The sequence below is a fragment of the Moschus berezovskii genome, chromosome 6, assembly GCF_049115385.1.
Source record: "Moschus berezovskii isolate FMDL1 chromosome 6, NW_MosBer_1.0, whole genome shotgun sequence".
NCBI classification, from domain to species: Eukaryota; Metazoa; Chordata; class Mammalia; order Artiodactyla; family Moschidae; genus Moschus; species Moschus berezovskii.
In genome coordinates this window covers 70,077,840-70,097,477 of record NC_142465.1, presented here as the reverse complement: position 1 = coordinate 70,097,477, position 19,638 = coordinate 70,077,840, and the positions used below count along the sequence as shown (strand labels likewise).

The following is a 19,638-nucleotide window of genomic DNA, read 5'->3' as shown; positions in this document are numbered from 1 at the left end:
ACATGCACATGGGAACTTGGAAACTACTAATAAATTTGCTGGCATCCCAGCAAGTGCTTGTGATAGTATCATTGCTGCTTTTCTTTTGAAAATGTGATGAAAACTGATCAAAGCACCATTTGCCTTTAATGTTGATTAGGTTGTGCAGATAAGATGCAAAGGAAGAACTCTAAACCACACTGATGAAACATACTGCAGAGAAATTCTTTGGGGCCTCCATGGTAATCATTGCTGAGTTCTTTCTGCTTCTAGCTTTGCTGAATTCAGCTTCACTCTCCCTCCCTCTAACTCACCTTTTCCTGGTGAAGTTCCGGCCTCCTTTTCTTTATTTGGTTCTGTGTGGAAAGTACAAGCACACTTTAAAAAATACGTTAAAGAGAGTATTTTACTGTGTGAAAAGCAACGGGGTGGAGGTGGGGAGAGAAGAATTAAGGACAACAGAATAGAGCATAAATGATGCTATGTACTCCTTTAATATGCTATACATGAATTGCAAATTGGGAAATTATAGAATCACATATAAACAATAAAAGCAGCTAATAAATCTGATCATCTTGGGGGAAAAGTGTTCACAAAATCATGCAAAACAGATTTTGCTAAAATAGCTTAGCTATGCTGGGACCATATTATAACATACTGGTTTGATAATAGTATACAGTTTGATCACTTCATTTTAGACTCCAACAAGAGACAGGCTTTTAGAGAAAGCTTGAAGTCCAATAGTTTGGACCTCAGATAATATTAAAAAGTCAGGGATAAAATCTGCAATTGTACAGTGGTTTCAAAGAGAATATTTGGGTGCCCATATTAATCTTCTCGGTTGAGCTGAGTGGCAATAAATACAATGCAAGAGCAAGAACATCAGACTGTATCAGTTGAGACCCTCTGGTTTGTATCTCACCATTTAGAATCATATGAGTCTAGAATCCTGCAGTGTCTGACTTGTTGTGTATGTAAGAAAAGAATTGTTTCAACCATGAATTCTCTCTCTCTCTTTAAAAATTGATGAATAGACATCTGAATCACAGCTAACTAATAAGGACACATTCTATGGGGCCCCATGGTAATCATGACCACGCTCTTTCTGCTTCTAACTTTGTTGAATTCAGCCTCACTCTCCCTCCTCCAACTCACCTTTTGCTGGTGCAGTTCCAGCCTCCTTCTCTTTATTTGGTTCTGTGTGGAAAGTACAAGAACATTTTATAAAGTATCTTAAAGAAAGCATTTCACTTCAACGAGGTGGAGGTGGGGAGAGAAGAATTAATGATAACAGAATAGAGCATAAATGATGCTATGTACTCCTTTAATATGCTTTACATGAATTGCAAATTGGGAATTATAGAATCACATATAAATTTAATTAAAGCAGCTAATGAATCTGATCATCTTGGGGAAAAAGTATACATAGAATCATGAAAAACAGATTTTGCTAACATAGCTTAACTATGCTGGGATCATATTATAACATATTGGCTTGAAAGTAGTATTAAGTTTGATCACTTCATTTTAGACTCCAACAAGAGACAGACTTTTAAAGAAAGCTTGAAGTCCAATAGTTTGGACCTCAGATAATATTAAAAAGTCAGGGATAAAATCTGCAACTGCACAGTGGTTTCAAAGAAAATATTTGGGTGCCCATATTAATCTTCTCTATTGAGTTGAGTGGCAATAAATACAAGAGCAGGAAATAAAATTGTATCAGTTGAGACCCTCTGGTTTGTATCTCTCCATTTAAAATCATATGAGCTTAGAGTTCTGCAGACAGTGACTGACTTATGGTATATGTAAGAGAAGAATTGTTTCAACTATAAGTTCTCTCTCTCTCTCTTTAAAAATTGATGAATAGACCTCTGGAATCATAGTTAACTAATAAGGACACATTCTATGGGGCCTCCTTGGCAATCATGATCAAGCTCTTTCTGCTTCTAACTTTGTTGAATTCATCCTCACTCTTCCTCTCTTCAACTCACCTTTTGCTGGTGCAGTTCCAGCCTCCTTCTCTTTATTTGGTTCTGTGTGGAAAGTACAAGCACATTTTATAAAGTATCTTAAATAAAGCATTTAATTGTGTGATGAGCAATGAGGTGAAGGGAGGAAATCAAGAAATTAATGACAACAGAACAGAGCAGAAATGATGCTGCATACTCCTTTATTACACTATATGTGAATTATTATGAATTGAAGAATGATAATATAGAGTCACATTAAACTTTTAATAAATTAAAACAGTTAATAAATCTGATCATGTTGAAAAAAAGTACACATAGAAACATGGAATACAGATTTCCTTAAAATAGCTTAGCTGTGCTGAGACCATGTTATAACATGCTGGTATGGAATGAGTATAAAATGTTGATCACTTCATTTTAGACCCCAGAAAGGGATAGACTTTTTGAAGAACCTTCTTCAAACCTTCTTGGTTAATTTGTGTGGCAAAAAAATGCAACACAAGAGCCAAAACATCAGATTTTATTAGTTGAGACCCTCTGGCTTACATCTCTAATTAAAATTGTATTATCAATAGTTTAGATACCTTCAAATGGTGTCTGACTTATGGTTTATGCAAGAAAAGAATTGTTTCAACCATTCTCTCTCTCTCTTTTTTTTTTTTGATTGATGAATAGACATCTGAATCTGAATGAACTAATACAGATAATTTTAGCAGAGTTTGGGAGAAGACTTGTTTTAGGAACAGGGGGTCAATATTGCATAATAAATATGAAATATGGCATAACAAGGGAAACTTTACAGTGGTCCAGTGACAGCTGCTGATCTGGAGAAGAGAAAGGAAAGGTTCTATCTGTATTGGCCTGCAGGTTCTCAGTGTCCTCAGTGCTGGCAAAATAAATAAAAAATTAATCTGTATGTACAAGGAGAAAGAAAACATACCAAAGAAGTTCCTAAGAAGACTGTCACACATAGATTTGAAAGAAAACTAAACTTGAGCTTGCCCCCATTTGAGCTAAATGGCACTGAGGCTGTTTCATTTATTTGGCATGAATGCTAAGACACTTCAGTCTTGTCTAACTGTTTGTGACCTCATGGATTGTAGCCTGCCAGGCTTCTCTTCCATGGGATTCTCCAGGCAAGAATACTGGAGTGAGTTGCCAATTCCTTCTCCAGGGTATCTTTCTGACCCAGGGATTGAACCTGCATCTCCTGCATTGGCAGGTGAATTGTCTACCACTGAGCCACCAGTGTATCTTACTTAATTGTTCTTTGGGCTGTATTTTATTACGTAATTGGCTGTAAGCAAACTGAATACAGGGAAATGTTTCCTACTAAGAGTTCTTCCACTCTAAATACAGTCTGTTTGCACACAGCTATCAGTAAGCTCTGTATCCTTCTGAAGGGTTAGGGTACATGGAAAATATCCTGTGAATAATTATTGAATGGATTCCAGTTTCTCATCTTGTGAGAGAGGGCACTTTGGTGCCTTGATGGGTAAAGAAAAGTGAAAGTGTTGTTGCTCAATCATGTCCGACTCTTTGCAACCCTGTGGACTATAACCCGCCAGGCTCCTCTGTCCATGGGATTTCCCAGGCAAGAACACTGGAGTGGGCCACTCCAGTGAATCTTCTCGACCCAGAGGATCTTCCCAAGCCAGGGATTAAACCCAGGTCTCCCATATTGTAGGTAGGTTCTTCACCGTCTGAGCTACCAGGGAAGCCCATCTTCATAGGAAAAGACATGTAATTCTGGTTGCCTCCACGGTGGGAGCCATTTGAGTAGGCAGACAAATGGTCCTGGAGATTCCATTTGAACTTGCCATTCTTCCAATCTCATTCTCTTCGTTAAGTGTTGGATTAAAAAAAAGCAGGCTTCACTTGTGTTGCTAGACACTCCCTCTACCTGCCAAATGCACTGGAACTCTTTATTGCTTGTCTTCTGTTGCCACCTGCTGGACAACAGAGTACTAGGGACTGGAGCAGTTTTTGCTGTTGAGCCTTCGAGGCCACCAAACCTTCCTGGAAACTCCCCTGGGAGTTTCTGGAGGTTCTTGATGGTGACACAGTTCAAGTAAGGAAAGGGCTTCTCATCTTCCAGGACTAAGGAAGAAATATATGTTTACCTTTAGCTATGTGTGAAAAAGCACTGTCAATTCAAAGCATGAGCATAAGAACTTTGGCCTAACTTCATAGGTTTTATAAGTGTATGATGTGCCATCCAAACCAGATTAACATAAGAAAGTTATATAAACACAAGATACAGTTATGATTACAAACCTGTGATAGCCAGGAGTTAGCTTAATACTCACAGCTTCCATGGAGGACAAATCACTCTGGGATGAATGTTCTGTGTTTGCAGACTAAACATGTAAGACCGTGATTTTTTACTCACCTTCTGGGGGTGGAGCTGGAGCTGGGGCCAGCACTTCATTTTCTAGAAATGAAAAGAGTAATGGAAGTGTCAGTCTCTCTTATACTGAGAAAAGTTACTTTGCACAGCTCCAGGCTCAGCTCAACTCCATCTTCCACAGACTGACAAGAGAGGAAATGCATCAACCCAAGGCACACTGTCTTTTGGTGTATGGCATGAGGTGAGGATCTAAATGTGGTTTGAAGATATGTAGACTTCCAGGATAGGCAGAGTGTAGTAATGGACAGAGCATGGGTGAAATGGGCATCCAGAAGTCCTTCTACTTAGTTATATTCTTGGGCGGAAGGCAGAGCATTTAATGGCACTGAGCCTGTTTCCCTTCCCTGGAAAAATGGACATGACACCTATCTCATATGTTTAGGGTTGCTGTGAGGCTGAAATTAGACACAGTGAGTACCAAGCATGTCCCTTAGAACCTCAGGTGCTCAGAAAATGAGACCCCAGATTCCCCAGAGAGCAAGAGCACTGCAGCATCACCAACAGCAGCATCTCCTTCTGAATGATGATGAGAACAAAGTCCTCTGGCTTTGCAGCACTTCCTCTTATCATGAAGTAAACCACTGTTCACTGGGAAAGAGAACCAGCCCCTTCATAGTCAGTCATTCTTGGAAGTTTGTATGCCTGGAGATATTTTGCCTCACTTATCTGAAGTTCTAGGAGCTCTGGTTTTGAGTTTTTATACTTGGCTTTGGGTACCCAGGATTACAGCAATCTGGCAGTGAAGTCTGCTAAAGAAACTTCTACTGAAAAATATATGTCCAGGCTGGTGGGAAGGAGATCCAAGAGGGAGAGAGTATATGCATACATACAGCTGATTCACTTCATTGTACAGCAGAAACTAACACAACATTGTAAAGCAATTATATTCCAGTAAAATAAAAGAATATATATCCAAGTAGCTAAACGTATATCCTATGAACAATGGGCATAGAATTTCTCCTGCTGAATCCCCATGGATGCCCAGAACAGGGAATTAGTGATGGGTATCTGAATCAGCTGCTTCTACTTTAGGGCAGGAAGAGAGAGTTAATGAAGGTGATCTTTTTTAAAAAATTACTTTTCGCTTGATAAATAAACATCAAAGAAAACTTTTTGTAGTAGAAACATATTGTGAGATCCCAGGAGTTTTAGCTTTGTCCAGATCTATGATTTTCCACATTTTTTCCCCACAAGTGGCTCTTTCCAAGCAAAGAGGACAATACCTCACAACAAGCAGTTTGGTCTGAGAATCATCACCGTGCAGGTCAGGTGTCCCGTTTTAGTCTAGGCAGGCTGGGAGGAGACAGAAGAAGAAGGAGCCTGCATTGCAAGAGCAGCAAATGAAGAGAGGAGGAATGCAGGGCTGCCAGGAGACAGCAACGTCTTTTATCATCACTAATGTTTTGTGCCTTGTATAAATTCCAACTTACTGCTTAAAATGCACAATTACTGCATTTTCATCCAAATGATCATAAGCAAATATATTACAATTTACTATTGGGGAAATATAACCAGAGGAGAAAAGACATATCACCGTACAGACAGGCAGAAGATAATGTGGCAGGATGTGATATGGTTTGGCGATATGGTGAGAACACAAGCGTCCCACAGATGGCACACCAGAAACGCTTTCGTTTCTTTGCCACGTCATGGAAAGGATCTTTCCTGCCAGTGTCAACCCGGAGATGAAACCCTCCGTCAAAGGATTTTATTTTCAGAGCTCTGACTGTGGCAATGGAAATCTAATATTGACCTCTCAGCTTTGGGTGAGCTGAGGCTGCACATGGATATCAGAATACGGAGAGTGAGGAGCTAATGTCTTTGACACTCTATCTTTTGGACGGGGCCATTGTCATCCAATGCCCATGGACCTCTTCCTGGCTCCCTTTAAGACAAGTTTTCTCCGAGAGGGAGGGGATATGTGCATTCCTATGGCTGATTCACGTTGTATGGCAGAAACTAACATAACATTGTAAAGCAATTATACTCTGCTTAAAAGATACATGAAGAGATAAAAACAAGTTTCCCTGCCTTCTAGTCTCTTCCCCACGACGGCAGGATTACTTATGCTCTCACTGTCTTCCATCCTGTTACTCTACCCACAAAGGCTCCCGTTACCTACTAGGTTGGGTCTACACTCCTCAGGTTAAAGGTCAAAGCCATTGCTGGCAGGCACCTCCTACCACTCCCTTCTCATTACACTCTGGTGGCCCCTCTGTTCTAGAGCTGGTTTCTTTTTTCACCTTCTGACCTTTCTGCCACTGCAAAGAGTGATGATCTTCTCCCCAACTGACCTTTTGTTTTTTTCTCTACATGTGACTGTGTCAGACAGACCTAGGTTCGAACCCTGACTCTACATCTTAGGAGTTGTGTAATCGAGGACAATTCCTTAATCTCTGTCAGTCTTGGCATACTCATCTATGAAACAGGGATAATAAGATAAATGAGCTCTTAGGGTGCTAATCCTATGTAAAATGCACAGCACAGTGCCTGGCGTGTAGAGAGAGCCCTACAATTTGCAGCAGTAACTATTATCATTACTATTCTTTGGCAATCTTGGTCTGTTTTTTGACATTTCTCTTAAAGACTCTCAGAGCTGGTTATACCATTCTGTTCCCCTTCTTTATTCTCAAGGCATTCTGGACCACCTCATAATACACTCTTTATTCCGTAATTATTTAAGGAATAATTTCTAAATTATTAAGTTTCTAAATCATGCAGTAAGATATGAAAAAAATATGTGGAAGGATTACAATGGAGGAAAAATTATTTTATTATTTCTCTGATGGAATTATTACACACACAAAAAAAATTCAACTGAATCTATAAAGAAATATTTTAAAATAATGTTACCTTAATAAGGTTGCTAGGCTGGAGGTAGTTAGAAACTAATGTTGTAAAAAAAAATACCATTATTTTACTATAGAATAAAGCCCACAAAGTAAAATATCTAGGAATAAACCTAATTAAAAATGGGTAAAATTCTTATGCAGAACTTTATAAAACACTATTGAGAGAAATTAAGGGAAATAGAAATAAATATTTATGAACTAGAAAAAAATTATTTTCCAGCTGCCTCCATATATTTGTGTTTCTTTTTTGTTTTTTGGGGTGTTTTTGGCCTCACCTCACAACATGCAGGATTTTAGCTCCCCAACCACTGATTGAACCTGCACTCGTGGCGTTGGAAGTGCAGTATTTTAATCACTAGATCACCAGGGAAATCCCATATATTTATGTTTCCTGTCCCTCTCAACTAAACAAAAACAGGGATCTTTGATTCCTTTCCTATCTCCCTACTATCTCTTCTTATTGCTAAAACCACTTTAAATGAATTGATTTTAAAAAATTAACAAGGGATTCTTCGGTCACTGTGTGAGCTATCAAATTGGCTATGCTTTCTCAACATCTTTGTAAACAAAGGCCCATTTTGCAAGGAAAGCTGTGGTTGCTTAAAATCTTATTTTGGAAAAAAGGCCAAGGGTGAGCTCTAATTAAATAAACAAAAGAGAACGTTTCTAGACACTGAAACTGTAAAAATGCCCTGACTCTGTATTCTTCATTTTTGTGATGTCTGTAGCCCTAGTGTTCTATGTAACAGCCCCCAAATCAAACCAAAGTGACAATTTAAAGGGCTTAGTTCAACTTCCAACAAATCCACATTTCATCCATCACTAACAGTCAACTATGTTAGATACTCAGAACTATAGAAACATTATAGGGTATTAATGCTGGTGCATTTTTAGGGTAGTTGTGGCAAACAAAAGTAGGAAAACGCATGCCTGCCTGGTGAGTAGGCAGAGCCAGAGTGTTTCCTTCTTAAAATCATAGAACCCCATTATTTTACAGCCAGTGAAGGAATAAATAAATAACAACCATGAATTGGCCACTCACTGCATGCAGGACCTAGTGCATATTACTTCCTACCATCCTTACCACACTCTGCAGTCACTATTACAATTATCCGCATTTTGTGTGGAACTGAGATGGGAACTGAGGCCCAGTGGGATCCCACAGCCCCTGAAGGGTGGAACCAGGCTCTGACCCAGGTCTGCTTGAGTCGGTACCTAGCCTCTTCAGAATGGAACTGAACTTCCCTTCTCAGCTGGTCACTCTTGTGGAGGCAGAAATGGGCTGATGGACTTTGCAGAGATTTCACTGCGTTTTCCCCTGCTGAACTGATTGGTCTGATGGTCAAGCCCACATCACCTCATTTAGATGTTGCCCAGGGAGTGGAATACGCCTCAGTTTCCTCATCTGAGTAATGGCAATAACAACAGAACTCATCTCAAGGGTTGCTGGCAGGAATGCAGGGGTTCCTGCAGGGACAGGGAATGCAATAAACATCATAGATACTTTCTCTCTCTTTTCATGGTTCTCACATTATGATCAGGATTTCATCATGACACACCTGGGAGAATGACACTCCTGTCTTTCCTCACATGCTACCTCTGAAATTTGCCTTATTTCATGGGCTACATCGCGCTAGACCATGTTTGGGATTGGAGTGGCATCTGAGGACGCATCTGAGAATTAAACGAAGGAGGGAGGTCCCTCCCTCTTCTACTGTAAAACGGTAATAATTAATATTTTGATGAGTTCTACAGGTGGTGCTGGAGGTAAAGAACCTGCCTGCCAATGCAGGAGATGTAAGAGACTCAAGTTCGATCCCTGGGTCAGGAAGATCCCCTGGAAAAGGAAATGGCAACCCACTCCAGTATTCTTTCCTGGAGAATCCCATGGATAGAGGAGCCTGGAGGACTGTAGTCCATGGGGTTGCAAAGAGTCAGACACAACTGAAGCAACTTAACAGACAAGGCACACACACATATGCATTAAAGAGTTTGCACAATTAAGTAAACTGATCAATCATATCAATCCTGATGGAACAAAAAGCATAAGATGAACTCTCAATAGATTTCAAGGCATTTAAAACAAAGAATTCCAGCTGTTCTAAACCTGAAGAGATGAGGAACCAGTAATGGTGAAAGCCAAGTAGCACATGACTTAGTCTGAAAATAAGCCACTACAGGTATATTTTGGGGCCTTGAGACATCCCCGCTTTTGCCTTAAAAAAAAACAACAAAAAACTCTTCATGTATCTCTCTTACTCATATGTTTGTCTCTGACAGGCTTTGTCATGCCCTGCTTTGCCCACACCTCCAGAAATCCTTTGCACGTTCCCCAAATCCATTAGTTGCCTCTATAACAATAATTCATTCACAACGATTTCCACTGTACTCCCACTGACTAGGGACTGTAGAAAGAAGCTCCCACACTGGAATTTATTGAGCCTCATTATGAATTTAACAAGGATGGGTTTTATAAAGGTGGCTAAGATGAGATGCCTGTGTTTAAGAATCTCAGAGGTAAATTAAGTGGCTTTTCTACTGGTTTAGTCACCAAGCCAGAAGGGTTTCCTCTCTCAGTATCTGAGACTCAGCACTTCCACAGTCCTTCTGGTGCTTCTGACACTGCTATGAGCACACGAATCATCTTGGGGTTTGGTCAAGTGCAGGTTCTGACTCTGGGGATCTGCAGGGGCGTTTCCAGATTCTGCATGTCTAACAGGCTCCCCACTGATGCTAGTGCTGCTGGTCCATGACACACACTTTGAATAAGGAGGCTCAGACTGTGCCGTAAATATCACTGAATCCTCTCCCATTCCAAACACGACTGTGAATGGTAATGGGTTCACAGTACATGGGCACTTTTTTGATCACAAGCTTCTTGAGGACAAGGCCTGTCTCCTCCTCCTTTTCAAATTCCGCACAGCAGGTGCTCTATAAATATAGTTGACTGGCAGTCTGTTTCTACCCACACAAAAGCCCCTTCTGCTCACTGCCAAGAAATCAAGAACTGTCCCCTGGCACTCCAAGGGCAGCTTTCTTCATCTGCCTTACCCGCCGGGTACACTATGTCTCCCACTGGTGACCGTTTCACTGGCTGACTTCTCCCAGGCACACACCCAACTTCATCATTTAGATTCTTCTTATTGTCAACATACCTTCCATCTTGAAAGAGCTATTAGGACCAAAGTTTTGACCCCCAAAACACCCTTTGGGGACTTCCCTGGTGGTTCAGTGGCTAAGACTCTGACCTCCTAACGCAGGGGCCCAGGTTCAATCCCTGGTCAGGAAACTTGATCCCATGTGACACAATTAAGACCCAGCGAAGTCAAATAAATAAACAAAATAAAATCACCACCTCTTGCCTTTCTAAGGATTCCCCTTTTCAAAATCTAGGATAGTTTTCTTAGCAAATAACCCTCAGCCAACTATGTCAATCCCATTATCACCCAGCTTTACCATGTTGCAATTGTCAGGAAACACAAGGCCTGGGAAGCTCTCTAATTTCTGAGATTTGAGCAAATAGGCATCTATGGAAGTTGTTGTTTGGTTTTTATTCAGTTGTGTCTGACTCTTTGTGATTACAAAGAGGAGCCCAACCGGGCGTCTCTGTCCATGGAATTCTTCAGGCAAGAATACTGGAGTGGGCTGCCATTTCCTTCTCCAATGGCTGCTATATTTCTGCTTATTCAGAAACCAAAGGGCAGGGACTTCCCTTGGTGCCCAGTGGTTAAGACTTCACCTTCCAATGCAGGGGGTGTGGGTTCAATCCCTGGTTGGTGAGTTGAGATCCTACAAGTGACCAAAATAATCTATCTTGTGGCCCAAGATCCTATCTTGCGGCCCAAATAACCAAAACACTAAATCAAACAAACAAATAAAAAGAAGCAATATTGTAACAAATTCAATTTTTTAAAAAAGGCAAATTCTGTGGGACTTTTTTCCCAGGTAAATAAAGTTGGGTTTTTGTCTCCCTCATCCATCCTTCCCCATTGCCTCCACTGGAAAACAGACCAACAGGATGGACTCAAGAAGCAGGGTTAAGTAAGTAGCTGTCTTTAAACAGTTTTTGAAAGAAATCAGTATACTCTGAAAAATTAAACCCAGGAAATATTTTCATGGACAACATAAAAATCAACCAGACTCTGAACCAGCAACTAAGGCTCCTTCAGCAAGGGCGGCTGTCCTTGATCCTCCCTAATTCACGGATATAGCCTTTCTTTCCCTCTGCGACACTGACATGCTTTCAAAGGGCTTGATCTATTTATGGTGGATTTTTCCTATGACCACCTACTGTAAAAAGCACAGGTATGCCACCAATGGCAGGCCCGCGCAGTTAGTGCCAGGGCCTTCTAATTGACGGGCACTGGTGGCCGCTATAAAAGAGACAGCCCATATGTGGTTCTTGTTCTCTGCTGAAAGACTAGGCACCCAGTACTCCATAAATGGTTGGCTCCCTCCAATGCAGTCTATTTCTATTTTCCATAATCGACGGTTCCATGGTCAATACATTAAAGGGGAAAAAATGTTAAGTTTTAATGAGGCATCTGCCTTTCTTTCTGTGTCTATATATCAAAATGATATAAACAACCCAGGTCTCTTCTTCCCATGGGCTCACTGCTTAAATAATATACTGTTTGATTTACTTAAAAATTATTTTATGGGCCCTCATGTGCAATTTAATTTAGGCTTTTAAAAGCACAGAGAGCATAATTACATTATATGACTATGTTAATAGGCATAGAAAAGATAATAAGAACACATAATAACAGTTGTTATCATTAAACATCATTTTTTGTGTTTATGTGGCTTTCTGTCACTTTTTTTGGATAAAACAAATGTGCTAAAACCATCCTTTGGTAACCTGGGGTGCAGGAGAAAATTGCGTGCTATTCTTATTATTTCTTATTCTCAAAGTCAAGTTCTTTTTTTTTCTTAATTTTTATTTACTTTTGGCCACCTTACATGGCATGTGGGATCTTACTTCCCCAACCAGGGATCAAACTCACATCCCCTGCAGCAGAAGTATGAAGTCTTAACCACTGGACCACCAGGAAATTCCCTAAAAGTCAAATTCTTGGTTTGAAATAAAATATACGAATGCTTTATATATTGCAAACATTGTGGTAAATAAGGTTTTATCTGGCCAACTCTTGTAACATTTGGTACTATAGCATTGTCTTCTCTTCTGGATTAAATATACAATAAACACTGTTGACAGTGAAGTCTGGCACAAGTCATGTCCCAGCCCGTCTCTCATATGCCTAGATAATAGCACAATGAAAACCACTTTAATGTAAAATATTGTCTGCATGGGGACATTCATTGCACTTAGAGAAGTTTTGATTATATGAATCATAAAGGCCACCAAAAAAATTAGCAAACAGGAATGACAGTGGATTTGCACAGACCATATTGCTTACGCATCAGAGATCAAGATTTTCGGACACAAATTAAGGTGTAATTTAATGTTTTCACAATTATATGATTGTTTTGTCTCCTGTTGTATTCACTTTGGGCCACAGGTCTGGACTTTATTCAGTTCAGTTCAGTCGCTCAGTCGTGTCCAACTCTTTGCGACCCCATGAATCACAGCACGCCAGGCCTCCCTGTCCATCACCAACTCCCGGAGTTCACTCAAACTCATGTCCACAGAGTCGGTGATGCCATCCAGCCATCTCATTCTCTGTCGTCCCCGTCTCCTCCTACCCCCAATCGCTCCCAGCATCAGGCTCTTTTCCAGTGAGTCAACTCGTCGCATAAGGTGGCCAAAGTATTGGAGTTTCAACCTTAGCATAAGTCCCTCCAATGAACACCCAGGATTTAAGGGGAGATTATACATTTTTTAGAGGCAATTATCAGATAAGGCAATGGCACCCCACTCCAGCACTCTTGCCTGGAAAATCCCATGGACAGAGGAGCCTGGTAGGCTGCAGTCCATGGGGTCGCTAAGAGTTGGACACAACTGAGAGACTTCCCTTTTACTTTTCACTTTCACGCATTGGAGAAGGAAATGGCAACCCACTCCAGTGTTCTTGCCTAGAGAATCCCAGGGACGGCGGAGCCTGGTGGTCTGCTGTCTATGGGATTGCACAGAGCCAGACACGACTGAAGCTACTTAGCAGCAGCAGAGGCAATTGTATACTGACTTACAACAGAAATTCTCAAAGTATGATCTGGGGTCTCCAAGAGCCCCTGAAACCCTCTTGAGGAGTCCATGTGGTCAAAACTAATTTCATAATAACACTAAGACATTTTATACCTTTTTCACTCATTCTTTCACAAACAGGCAGTGGAGTTTTCCAAAAGATATATAATGTGTGATGATGTTAACACTCTGACAGCTAATAGAACGTGTGCTTTGTACTCACACTTTAAAAGTTCATCCATTTTAATTTCAAATTCAGTAAGTGTTAATAGAGTGCACATAAACAAATACTTTTTAATGTCCTCAGCAATGACTGAATGCCAATTGATCTGAGACCGAAAAGTTTGAGAATTATTTAGAATTTATGGTAAATCTTTGAAAATTATTTTGTGTGTGTACACTTAAAAAAATAAACTCATGTCATATGCATCATTTAGGAAAAATCTGTACCCTTGCTTAATAAAAATGAGTGAATCAGTCAAAATAAAAGCCACAGACTGATTTGGGGGCAGGCAGTAACTTATTCTACAGTGTACATAATTAATAGGAACAAAGGGTGATATTGTCTAGTATCACCTCCCCTATTTAGAATTCAGCTATATAGCAACCTTATTTATCCAGATAACAGCTGCTGATCAGCAAATTATAAGGGCTTCTGAGAAGCAAAATGAATTTTCTCAAGCTCCTCCTACCTGGCACTCTCAGAGCTCAAATACTTTACTCCCAAGAGAAGATCCCTCACCTGGGTCCCCAGTCCTGGAACTGGACCTAGGGTGAGGGGAGTCAGATGACTAGGGAGCATCACTTACCGAGGCACTGACACTCAGGTCTGGACCTTGCATTTCCACGACCTTGAGAATGAGTGCCTCCTTAAATGGGGTACCCTGCAGTGTAGTCCTGCTCAACTAGATTATTGACCTGGCCAGGATCCAAAGCAAACAACAGAGGGAAGAGAAGGAGACAGCTTCACACACTGACTAATAAGAGTAATTAAAGAAGACAGCAGCCTTCTGGCAAGGGATGAAACAGGAAAGCTATCCAAAGTTGGACACAAATTCAAAATACAAACCAATTTGGCCTCATTAACAAAAAGACAAATAATTTGAGCTCTGCAGATATCATGTGGTAAGATAACTGATATCTATAAATGATGACAAAGTTAAATTATATCCACTGTACTTTGTTTTTCAAAACAAGGAGTTACATCTTATTATATTCTAAGTCTGTTTATATCCAAATTTGTTGAAATAATAAGGTTCAAGAACAAAATGAGATATTAACTATCCATCAACTCCAGCTATTCAAAATTTGATTCCATCAATTTAATATTTATTAACATTTACTGTGGCCAAATATCCCCAAAAACTATATTTTAAGGTTGTGAATAGGTGGAGTCTATTTGTACATCAAGCAGTAAATTTTCAATGACTCATTAGTTAACTTGATGGAAATTCCCTGAATCCACAGGGTTTTTTCCCTTTCCTAGTTAACTTGCTCTTCCATTGTTCAAATTACATGGTTTTAACTTAAGATGTCGTTCCACACAGGAAGATTAAAGTCTGGTGATTATCACAGAGCAACAAATAGCTTCTCACTGTTAACATGGGGCTGGATGAAAATGAGATCTTTAGCTAAAATCTGATTACTTGTCTCTTTATTGTTCTTCTTAATATAGTTTAAAGTAAGAACAAAGTGAGGGCTGGGAGTAACTTAGGTGGGTATAGTGGTATAGAAGAAGCTTTCCCCAAGCTGAAGTTTAAATATTTAGCACAGGTCAAAAGTGATTTGAATCATTAACAATTTCTCCCTTTCATCCCATTTTGTCTTTCCCTGACAGGTCTGCTCCTGAGTAGACCATCCCTACAATCATATCACTCTTCTGTGGTTATAGGGTTATCAGAATAAACCACTTACAGGCCTTTCCCAAGCCATTGCTGGGCCACACATTGGGTGACTTTTTAAAAATAGAGGAACGACAGGCCTGATGCCAGGTGGGGTCATAAAAATAAAATTCCATAGCAGTAAACACAGCCACTCAATCAATCACCCTCCATATTCATACACGGTCATGGAGAGTTCTTTATGTGGCTATCTCAGAAATGTTCAGACCAGAGGAAAACTCCCCACCTGCCAATAGCACCCTGGGTGGGAAGGGAAATCTTAATGCCCCCCACACCCAAGCCTTATAGCCCTTGGTGGAGGATACAGTTACATGTTCAACTGTGCAGGGTGACTCTTTCATCTAAGTGGGAAAGGCCATGCCCCCACAATGGTTATCACCACCTCACTAACAACTGGGGACCCCCAGCTGGACATGACACATTTCAGCATGAACACCACAGATGCTCTAAAGTGTAGGCCTCTGATCTGAGCCTCCATGGGTGAAAGCAAAGATATTTTACTTCAAGTCTAAAAAGAAATACTTATGGTGGTGGCAGTGATGGCTATGACTGTAACCACAGCTGTTTGGGACTGTATTATAAATATTAACACCAGGCAGAGGTGGACTATGGTTGTAACATACCTTACAGTGTTTGATATGTGTTGGCAGAAATACCCTCAAAGTTTATATTAAACTTTAGGCATTTAATACCTTAGGCTCGACAAAATTTCTGAGTTTGCTGCTTTAGAAGGAAAGGACTTAAGTTCTTATTACACGCTAACAGTTTATTCTCAGCTTTTCACCTAACTTATTTAATTCTTACAAAAAGCCAGTGAGCTAGTTACTATTATTATTCACATTTAACAGATGAAGAAACTGAGACATATGAAGTATAACTATCTCAATACATGATACAGCAGGAATCTGAGCTGTCTAGAATGTTCTGTGAGTAGTTAACTTTATGTCACTATGCTTAATGATGAATATTACCTAGTACACATAAGAAAAAAGCCAAAATACATACTGGATGAAGAATAAGTCTAAAGGCACGTAACTAAAAAAATGAGAAATTAAATTGTAGAATTATATAATAAGGTGAATTTTTAGTTAAAAGCAGAACTTTCTGTTCCAAGAGATATAAAATTTTATAGAAGGCAAAAGCTAATACTTGCTGTAAGCAAAGAATTTCTGAGGAACTTAGAGATTTGATGCTATTTAGAGGGAAAACTGGGTTTCCTTGGTGGTTCAAACGTTAAAGGATCTGCCTACAATGCGGGAGACCTGGTTTGATCCTTGGGTTGGAAGGACCCTTTGGAGAAAAAAATAGCAACCCACTCCAGTATTATTGTCTGGAGAATTCCATAGACAGAGGAGCCTGGCGAGCTACAGTCCATGGGGTCGCAAGGAGTTGGACACAAATGAGCGACTAACACATACACACACAGAGAGGAAAAACTAGATGATTTGGAGAAAAAGAAAAAAAAATTGAACCCTAAGCTCTTGTAAATATCTAAAGTAAAAGTCAAAAAACAAAATTAAAAGATCTGACATATAAATAAACATTATTTTTGGTGTTGTATTGATGTGCCAAATTGGTCCATAAAAAGATTTCTTAGGCAGTATAAAAGGGCAAAAATCTTATCAAAGTGGAATTCAGACTTGAAAGGCATAATGAAAGTCAGAGTTCAGTTATCTTATTGGGAACTCAATTTAGAGAGAAAAATAAACGTGGGATTAAATGATCCTGGTATTTTTTTCTTTGCCAAATCAACCACTTCATGCCCCAGTTGGATGGATCTAAAACTTTACTCTGGAAATGCATGTAAAAGTGCATAATTAATCTGCCCCTTGCACGGGAACATCCTGAAAATTTGGCTTATTGTCTATTCGTGTGGCTGTCCAAAACAAACATACTCCATAAATTATAATTGGGCCTATCCACAAAGAAGAGATTTGGGTGCAACAGTGTCATCACTTTGATTTTGGGGGCTGTCTTTATAAAAAGCTGTGGGGACAGATGCTCTGTTCTCTCCAATGCGAGACAGTTTGCATACATGTAGGAAATTAAGGGGTTTCCCCAGTGGCTCAGTGGTAAAGAATCTGCCTGCAATCAGGAGCCACAGGAGATGCAGGTTTGATCCCTAGGTCAGGAAGATTCCCTTGAAGAGGGCATGGAACGCACTCCAGTATTCTTGCCTGGAGAATTCCATGGACAGAGGAACCTGATGGGCTACAGTCCGTAGGGTCACAAAGAGTCGGACACAACTTAAGTGACTTAGCACGCACACACAGGAAATTGATGAAGTCTTTTCTTCTTTCTCATAGTTTCATTTTCCTTAATGACTATGCTTTTAAATTTTAGAAAACTGCTCTTCAATAAGCGATACCTACTTCGTGATTAACCTAACTCAAAAACACTGTATTTCAATAACTACCTTTCTGTGTATTAGCTGGGCTTCCCTACATGAGCTACAGTCCATGGAGTCATAGAGTTGGACATGACTTAGTGACAGAACACACAGGATGCAATACTCTGAACAAGCTAAGGACTCCAGAAAAGACATTTGTCCCCCTCAAGAGCTGAAACGGGGGACTTTCCTGGTGGTCCAGGTGGTTAAGAATTCTCCTTCTAGTGCAGAGGATGCCAGTTTGACCCCTGGCCAGGGAACTAAGATCCCACAAGCCATGGGGCAGCTAAGTCTATGGGCAGCAACCACTGAGCCCACGTGCTCTGGAGCCTGCATGCTGCAACTACAATCTGACACATCCATAAATAAATAAAGATTTAAAAAAAAAGAAAAGAAGGAAAAGGACATGGTCATATCTCTGCAGGAACACACATGAAATTAGAAGTTTTCTGTTTATTTTTTATTGCTAGAACTTTAATTCTGTTCTTTATTATCTAACACACCCAAGTACGCCTAGAGATGAGGTCTAGAATTACCACAGAATTCATGGGCTGCCAAGAGTATTTTGTGTCTCTTAATATAGGTTTCATAGACTAATTAAGGAGGCAAGCAGATAAAACTGTAATTATTAACAATAAAAATTCTTCTGTTTGACCATAAAGAGTTGAAAAATAAATTTTAAATTAAACAATCATAAAAGACTTCAGCAAAAGTAACAAAACTGCTTTCTAGGGCTGTAAAACAGCAGCATTCTATTGCCTTTCATGGCAGCCTCTTTCCACAATTCTCTCTAAAAGAAAGCATCTATGAGTTTCCAAAAAGATTGCAATAACATCATTTTATGTTCACTCAAGCTTTTTTAAAGATGGTTTGTTTATTTATTTTTAAGTCCAAGCATTTCTTTAGAGCAATTTCAGCCTGGGCAGTTCATTCTAACATTCATGTCAAATTCAGGAATACTTCTAAATTGCTAAAAATCAGAGAACTCTGTGAAGTGTGTGTCCACAAGGAATCTAAAATGTTTCAAGGCTGTATCGCAGGACAGAATAAAGTGTGGCATTGAGAGAGCAAAGATTATGTTTTTCTCTTTTTCCTTTCTCTTGGGGTCCAGAATAGTCAGAGAGCCTAACCTTTGTTCTTCTCAGGAACTCCTTTATCCCTGCTCTTTGCAAGGCCTAGGGGAGCCTTCTTCAAACTTACTGGATGAGAAACAAAGATACAACTTGTTTTTTCAAAGTTTTTTTTTTTTAAGAGATATATTTAGGGCGCTTGAGAGGAAAGAATTGGCCAGTCCTTTATTTATCTTCCTAACAGGTGCAGTCGGACAGTCATAAAAGCACGCTACTGAAAAAGAATGATTTTGCCAAGTAGTAAGCCCCTCCAGTGTGTATTAGCCCAAGAGTATTCCTTCTTACAGCAGATAGCTCAAATCTACACTGTGCATGGCCAGTACAGACTGGCAGTTTTTTCGGGGTGGGAGTGGGGGAAAACATTGGCACTCATTCATGCAACTTCTTTATTCTTCATCCAAATCTTCAATGTGGCCTAAATGAACCACATGAAGTTTGGAGGAAAATAGCCGCCCTCAATCAAATACCTCCTCCCTCTTCTCCCTTTCTTTTCATTACTTTCAACAAATGCACTTTTCCCTAGTTAAAAATATATATATTTATTCATTTATTTGGTTGTGCTAGGTCCTATTTGCTGCATGTGGGATCTAGTTCCCTAACCAGGGATGGAACCCAGGCCCCCTGCCTTAGGGGCACAGTCTTAACCACTGGACCACGAGAGAAGTCCCTACTTTTCTCTGATTTGAGAGAAAAATAATATTCTATATGTAATACAACTTCTCCAAAGACAAATTTACTTTGGTGTTTGAAACAGACCATCCAGCCTCATCCAGGTGGAAACTGAAGGTCAAGGAGTATATATGAGAGGGAGGTTTCCCATCACCAAGGCTCATTTTCTGATGATGACTAAGCCTTGAGTGAT

The 19,638-nt window shown here is 40.0% G+C and overlaps 1 protein-coding gene across 13 annotated transcripts in view; it reads right to left on the bottom strand.

Annotated features, from left to right (window-relative positions):
* Nucleotides 1-19,638, bottom strand: part of MYBPC1 (myosin binding protein C1) — a 99,309-nt gene that overhangs the window by 75,034 nt on the left and 4,637 nt on the right. For 11 of the 13 annotated variants that reach the window (XR_016037637.1, XR_016037638.1, XR_016037639.1 and 8 more), the window contains exons 2-5: nucleotides 4,342-4,383; nucleotides 1,971-2,012; nucleotides 1,135-1,176; nucleotides 294-335 (exon numbers count right to left, since the gene is read on the bottom strand). Coding sequence is in view for 10 of the 13 variants with exons in the window: in XM_088837145.1 (XP_088693271.1) it covers nucleotides 294-335; nucleotides 1,135-1,176; nucleotides 1,971-2,012; nucleotides 4,342-4,383 (168 nt within the window). In the remaining 3 variants the exon portion in view is untranslated. The remainder of the gene's footprint in view (nucleotides 1-293; nucleotides 336-1,134; nucleotides 1,177-1,970; nucleotides 2,013-4,341; nucleotides 4,384-19,638) is intronic. The other 2 variants (XM_088837146.1, XM_088837147.1) reach the window with 1 other exon arrangement.